Source organism: Pholcus phalangioides, unplaced genomic scaffold (assembly GCF_987345545.1).
Source record: "Pholcus phalangioides strain wild (caught in Gottingen) unplaced genomic scaffold, Ppha-v1.0 ptg000011l_1, whole genome shotgun sequence".
NCBI lineage: Eukaryota > Metazoa > Arthropoda > Arachnida > Araneae > Pholcidae > Pholcus > Pholcus phalangioides.
Genome location: NW_028301604.1, coordinates 42385809 through 42393419, shown reverse-complemented (window position 1 = coordinate 42393419; position 7611 = coordinate 42385809). Strand labels below are relative to the sequence as shown.

The following is a 7611-nucleotide window of genomic DNA, read 5'->3' as shown; positions in this document are numbered from 1 at the left end:
AATTTATAGGTTCTCCCGTATATACCGGACTCAAGCGTGTACGAAGGAGAGGGAGGATGCATTGCAATGGTTTTTTCAGTAATTACTGGGGGGGGGGGGAGGGCTCAGTTCCCTTACAAAATCTATTGCTGGGGGGGGGGGGCTCAAATAGCCTCAACCTCTAGGTTCTGGCACCTATTCTTCATAGAGTGTATTTTTTACTTCGGCTTAATTTCGGATATATTGTTTATAATGTTTCTAATTACATTTTTAATTGGGTTGCTTTATTTTTGAAATATATGACATCCATATTTGTTATGGGCATCTTTTTCTCAGCCACCTCGCTGGGCATTTTGCCTGCTGTGGTGTTGTATTTTAGTTAATTGCTTTCCAATTTTCAACCCCCAACCATGCACCTTTGGGCTTCTTTTCGTGTCGGCGCCATGCCTCCCCCGCTCGCAGTGAACAAAAGAAGAGACACTCAGCTTTTGCCAGGCAAACAAGAAAGACCCCTCCCCATTGAAAGGAATTTCGTCAGTCGTGTTGCCTTTTGGCAGTAAGGATTGGCACCGAGGGAAGGTGCAATTAGGGATTGAACGGCAGGGAAGAAATGAGTTAAACGTATTGTCATGGAACAAGAAAGCCATAGACCATCCAGAGCTTTTAAAAACTAAAATTTTGAGCAGATTGTGTTTCCATTAACTAATTCATAATTAGGACAACTTTCGGTAAAAAATTTTTTTTCATCATTGCAGAATGAGGAAACCATATTCATACGAATTTTCGGGGGGGGGGGGAGGCTGTGCCGGGTCTTCACAAATGGTGGGGTGGGGGGGCTCGTGCCCATGGGCCGGATACAAGTTTATGCCTATGTACGGGTTCCCGTACGCCGAATTAAGCCGTTGTTAATTGTCGGAGTTGTTCGCCCGTGGGCGTCGTGGAGAGTTCTGGTTTTTCTCACAATGTTTGATAGGTTGAATACCCCTGGATTAAAGTATATTTTTATACCCAAAATTTATACCCAAGTTCAGTTGAAATTTCTTTTCACATATAAAACGGTAAAATTAATTTTTACAAACAGTGCAGTTCGACGATTGAGTTCAATACATTCATGATTGCTTTTACAAATACAGTAAAACCTGTCTTCAATGGAATCGCAAGGGACCGATATTTTTTTCCGTTGAGCACAGGTTTCCGCTTAATAAAGGTTGAATTGATATAACGTATGAAATTATGTATCTCTTGTAATGGTAATTGAAATAACATATAAAAATAAATTAATTGAAAATAAGTAATTTAAAAAAGATGTAAAATTAATTATATTTAAAATAATTGAATGTAAAAATCAGTCTATAATTATTAAATAATGTATTTAAGTTCTGGCAGCACCTCTATAAAGTTCCGACTTACACTGTGTTCTAAAATAACGACATTTACGTTCTTTTTAACTTTCTCAAAAATTTTCGATCAGGGTGTCATTGTCTGTCGTGTCAGTTTCAGGTTGTACATTGTCGTAATCCTCAGCATCAGAACCTTAACTAGGAATTTTGTAAAGGAAAGAGCAACATGATCTTGTGCTGCCTCTACCACCAGTGCATGTACGGTCCCGTTCAGCGCACACGAGCTCTAAGGAAAGATTGAGATATTCGTTGCCATTGCAGTCTAAGTTGAATTTTGACAGTTGAATGCTATTTCTTTTCTAAATTCATCTTTGCATCAGCTAACCATTGAAAAAAACACTATTTCCACTCTCAAAACTAGTACAGGATAGTCTTTGAAAATATTATGAACATTTTTTTAAATTGAAACTATACCTCTCCGACAGACGGCTGATAAGAAAGGCCGCACTAGCACTTACAGGACACTCTGTATAGCTAGATAGGGCCTCAGAAAAATTTGTTTTTCCTGGGTGATGATGCCGTTGACGTAGCTCTGGGCTTACTTTATGGAAATGGAGCAAAATCTATCAATCCAAAAACTGAGCATTAACGCGAGTTCTTGTTCGAAATTAACTTTCAGTCTTTCTGTTTTGTGTCAACCACAGGGCCGCAAGTAGAACAAAAATTTACTGTCGCATGGGGGTCTGTACCTACATTATGATTTTATTATATTTATGAGTATTTTGGTACCCCTCCACGTAATTTTTAACGGAAAAATAATAAGCTCCACGCCCTTACTGGTCCAGCCTCCGGGAAACAGACCCACCCCGCCCTCTTTTAATTGTGGCCCTGGTCAACCTTTCGATAAAGATTATCAACTGTGCAATCCAGTGCTCTTAAAATTTTAGAACCTCTTACCGGATGGCTGATGCTGAGAAAAAAATTGTGCATTTAAAAAAAATTAACCAACTATTTGATAATTTTTTGTGGTGGCCCTTTATCCTGATACCCTAAGCATGTGCTTATGGCATGGTTAATCCGGCGCTGCAGCTTAGCAGTAAAAAGCGTCCATTCGGCGCAAACAAGTTGAATAGGCTTGCAGAATAACAGGATATAACTTCACCTCTCACCAACTCCACTGCATAATACATTTCAAATTAAAATTTGAAAATTTATTTGATCGCAATTTATCATTCTCATCGGCGCCCCAACGCCCCTCGCCGCGAGAAATGCAAATTCCGACAGAAATCAAATCCGACAGAAAGTGCGGCCTATACGGTGAAATTAAAATTTGGAAAAAAATGTATTTGATCGCAATTTATCATTCTCATCGGCGCCCCGCGCTTCGAGAAATGCAAATATCAACAGAAAACGCGAAGCGCGGCTTATACGGGGAAATTAAATTTTTCAATTTGACCCTGTCGGGATTGTGAACGGAACCGGCCTCCTCTATAGTGAATACGGCAATATACGCAATATTCTGCGGACCAAGAAAAAATATCGTAGAGGGGTTATCCCCCCCCCCCCCACCAAAGTCAATTTTCTTTTCTTTATTATATGCACTTAAAATGTTGATTGCCACAGAAGTCATAGTTGACGATTACTATACATATTGATTACTATACAAATTGATATAGAAATGTGCGAAATGTGTGAATAGTATGAGATAGAAATTGTGAAATTTTTGGTTTTTAAGTTAATTCTTCGTGTTTGGAATATAAAAGGCAACCATAAGAGCTATTCAACTTTTTATTTCTACTACAGAAACATAAATTGATACCTGAAGTATTTAAAATCAAGTAAGATGAAGAAAATACAGAAAATTTTGTTTATTTTTCATTGTCAGAAAAACACATTATTCCACAACCTATGTTCTTGATGCTTACAAAACAGCACACATGGAAGAGTCGGTTATGTTGTCTTCTGCTTCTGCAAAAAAAAAAAAATTCAAGTATTCTCAATATCATTCTGGAAATACTTTTTCCACCATCTATACTATCCGTACAAAAACTTTCCTGACGCTATCTTCTGTGATTTTGTTTGTTGCATCACCTATCAAACATCGATAGCGCTAGATAATATAACCTCTTCACACTTGATCCAAAACTGACAATTGAAAACATTTTCTTTTGATTGAACTGCGTTTATTGTATCAAAATGCCTTTTCGAAAAAATAATTGATTAATTAATTGGGGTCGCGTGCAATATCTTTATTAGGACCATTTGAGTTAGGTAGATATATGTATACCTCAGGTCTTAAGTTAAATAATCATCAAAAATCATTTAAAATCATTAAAAATGAGGTACACATATGTGAATCTTCGGGAGAAGATGAAAAATATTATCTAAGCATTGGCGGAGAACCAGGAGGTCATGGGGGGGGGGGCAATGTCCTTCAGAACATTAATTATGCCCCTCTTCTCCTCCCCACCAGATATGAAAAAGTCTATCTCAGCTTAACCACCCTTTCCAGCATTCGTAATGTGTTGGTTCGAAGATGGATTAGTTGCGCTAGACGATAGGCATAGCTACCGAATTGCACTGCTGTGCTGTTGTTATCTATGTCCGAAACTCCGAATTGACCTGGGGGTCTATTACGCTGATGTCGTTATGCCCGCGTTTCAAACGAAACGTGTTTGGAGCACTGAGCTATAAGTAAACTGGGGAAGTACCACCTTCTGATTCTTAATAAGAATCCGCTTCTTAGCTATGGATTTGATCTTTAGTTAAGAATCGAGAGAGAACTTTGCTACCACATTCTTAACTAAGAATTGTTTTTGTTCCATAGTTAAGAATCGAGTTAAGAACCAAGGCTACCCACTTCTTAGCTTGATTCTTAGTAAACAATTTTTTTCTTCTATGCGAGATAACTTAAATTCTTTCTTTAATAGAAGTTTTCTATGATTCATATTTTAAAAAATGGAAAAAAAATTAACAATGCATTTTTATTTCAAAATAAGGAATTCGTCAGACTTTCTAAGTTATCGAAAAGTTATCTGAAGGTTGTGTGGGAGAGTTGAAAACAGTGTTAGAGTCTATATACAGCACATATATGTTGATAATTGTGATAAAATATCGGATTATTTCAATAAAGTTTGATAAATTTTGCTACATTTATCACATTTACCAGTGATTATGCATAATTCTCAAATTTTCAATCCATAAATATCATGATCGATGAGTCGTAAACACAATTTTTTTCATATTATGGGAACTTAATATAACTCATATTATGGAATTATTAAATTCAAATCATATATGATTTGAAATTTTTTATTAGTTTAAAACTTGAGAGAAAATTGAATTGCGCCCACAAAATATGTGAGATAAAGCTTCAATCGGCAGAAATATAATTATACATAAATTAAAAATCATTATTAACCTGCTGCTGCGTTTGTTTTTTTCACATACTTCGGTGTACGTGAAAAAGCCAACATTACAGAAGCGATGACCATTTTTAATATTGGTGTATTACCTGATCACTATACGATCACTATACCTGATCACAACTCGAATAAACATACAGATATAATATTTTATAGTACGTAAGTCGGAGTAACTTCCCGGATTGATAAACATTAGAAATCTTTTCAGCAGAAATGTAAGAAACATTGATATTTCATAAAACGGCAGGAAATGAATATTTTCTTAAGTTATGAAAATTTTATTCATTGAGGCATGTCAGAGACACGGTTTTCACACCCAATTCAACGTAAATGCAATTTAACACTAGAAAGACCACGTCGATTTTTCATAACGAAGCATATTAATTGCTGAAATCCCGCTAGCATTTGTCACTTCCAGTGGAGATCGTGATAAGTACAGAGTTATGCAAGAGGTGTCAAAGAATAGCGTTGTGACGGCCCAGGGGAAATTTTTTAGCCGTGAAGAGACCGGGAAAGCCTTGATCGGGATCATCGTTGTGTCCGTGATTATAATTATCACTTTATCTAGCCTTGCATTGAATGTGTACGACTACCCCAGCTTCAAATTTAGAGGAAACTGTTCTCGTTCCCAACCTCTTGGTGATGGTGTTTTTTTCACGAAATGTAACACAATTTATGACATTCGTGTTTTTGTCAATAACACACCGACGACAAAAGGAATTAATTTAAATTCCAGACAAATGTATAAACTTATCGAGCACGCAATCGATATCTTGATATGAATAAATAATCGAACTGAATAAATTTGTAGTCTGTCTCATTTTTTGAACTATGCGTGAAGGTTATTCACATAACATTTTAATTAATATATATATATATAATCATTTAAGAAATTAAAAATCTTCAAACGACAAAATAAACAATTTTAAGTAAATAAAATCGAATGATTACAAATATAATACAAATAAAATAACAAAGATAATGAAAAACGATATATAGATGAATAGTAACGACAAAAGCATAAAGAAAATAAAATGTTGACACAAAGATAATAAAAATCAAATAGTTAAACGATGAAACATTAAAAATAAAAATTTTGAATGATTGAAAAATAAACGAAATGAAAATAATATGATGACACTAAGATAATAAAAATCAAATAGATAAAATAAAGAAAAATTAAAATTTTTGAATAAAAGTTTGAATAATTAATAAAATTAAAATATAGAATAAGTTCGAAAGGCTTGAATTTAAAAAATAATATCAATGGAAATAAAGTGAAGTAAAACAAGTGAAATAAATAATTTTCAAGTGGTTGTGAATGGAATATAAAAATAAACTATAAATGAAAAAATAAGCTAACACTGAAAATAAAATTATGACACTAAGATAATAAAATCAAATAGATAAAATAAAGAAAAAATTAAATTTCGAATATAAGTTTGAATAATTAAATAGAGTTGGATAAAGCAAAATAAATTTTTAAGTGTTTGAAGTGAATAAAAAATAAAATTATTAAAATAAAATCATGAATAAAGTGATATAATTAAAAACTAAAAGTAGGTTTAAATTTAAAAAATAATATCAATGAAAATAACAAAGATAGTGAAAAAACGATATAGATGAAATAATAACGATAAAAAATAAAGAAATGAAAATAAAATGTTGGCACAAAGATAATAAAAGCAAATAGATAATATAATAACGATGAAACATTAAAAAAAAAAATTTTGAATGATTAAAAAATAAACGAAATGAAAAAGATAATAAAATAAAGAAAATATTAAAATTTCTGAATAAAAGTTTGAACAATTAATAAAGTAAAACATAAAATAATTTGGTTGAAGTGAAAAAAATAAATTTTTAAGTGTTTGAAGTGAATAAAAAATAAAATAAAATAAAAGTGATGAAATAAAATAAAAGCCATGAATAAAGTGACATAATGAAAAAACTAAAATAGAAATAAAATAATAAAGTGCGGGAAGACACAACATCTTTCTTATTTATGTGGTATAAGAAGTGATGTCTAAAGAATAAGCTTTCTAAGGGTGTAGTTACAAATCTCGTTTCGTTATGGAAGGAACTATAGAAATGTTGACTATGAAAACTTGTGTGTGTTTTTTTGTGCATATTTTTGGTATCTAATCTCTTAAAGATCCAAAGACGATGGGTAAAAATAATAACGCTTGGAAAGTGAGCGTTTTTTTTTTTTGGATCATGTTTGATTAACTTGGATATTTTTTTTATAAAAAGGCTCTTCTCGAAGCAGCATAATTTGAACACTAGTGGTTAATTAGCATCATCATCAACCACAAACGAACTATATCTTTTCAAACTTGAGGATTGAAAACAGCTAGAGAAAAATCTTGGTTAGTTTGGTGCCAAAATTGACATTTTCACCGTAATTTGGCGACTTAATTTTTTCTCTTTTAAATTCATTTCTAATACAACTTCATGTCCCAAGAGAAAATCGGGACATTTAATAAAATTGTTTATACAACGACATAGTGAATAATTTTCACGGAAGTTAAATAACGGTAGTGCTGCCCTCTAGTATCGTCATCAACGTGGGTCACGTGATCGACCATTTTTGAGAAAATTTTTTAAAATTTATTTAAGAAAAGGTTTGTGGAAAATCAGTAGATATGGTTCACAATATTCGCCCTTTTCACCAATAACTCCGTGGACGATCGTCGATCATAGGCACATCAAAATTAGGAGCGATGTTTTTTTAATATACTTATTTAATATAGGCATTTGTCTAGCAAGTCTATTTGGTTCAGTGATTAGCACATTTGCCTGGACAACGAAAGACTTTATCAGTTGTCATGGGTTCGAATCCCGATAGGTCGCTAAAATAGTTTTTT

At 33.2% G+C, this 7611-nt stretch overlaps 1 protein-coding gene across 2 annotated transcripts in view; it reads right to left on the bottom strand.

Annotated features, from left to right (window-relative positions):
- Nucleotides 1-3110: 3110 nt before the first annotated feature.
- The window catches only part of LOC149080429 (kinesin-like protein KIF28), a 1038199-nt gene continuing 1033698 nt past the window's right edge, over nucleotides 3111-7611 (bottom strand). For both annotated transcript variants that reach the window (XM_089239551.1, XM_089239552.1), the window contains exon 24: nucleotides 3111-3287. In XM_089239551.1, the coding sequence (XP_089095677.1) occupies nucleotides 3241-3287 (47 nt within the window). In that variant the 3' untranslated portion in view covers nucleotides 3111-3240. The remainder of the gene's footprint in view (nucleotides 3288-7611) is intronic.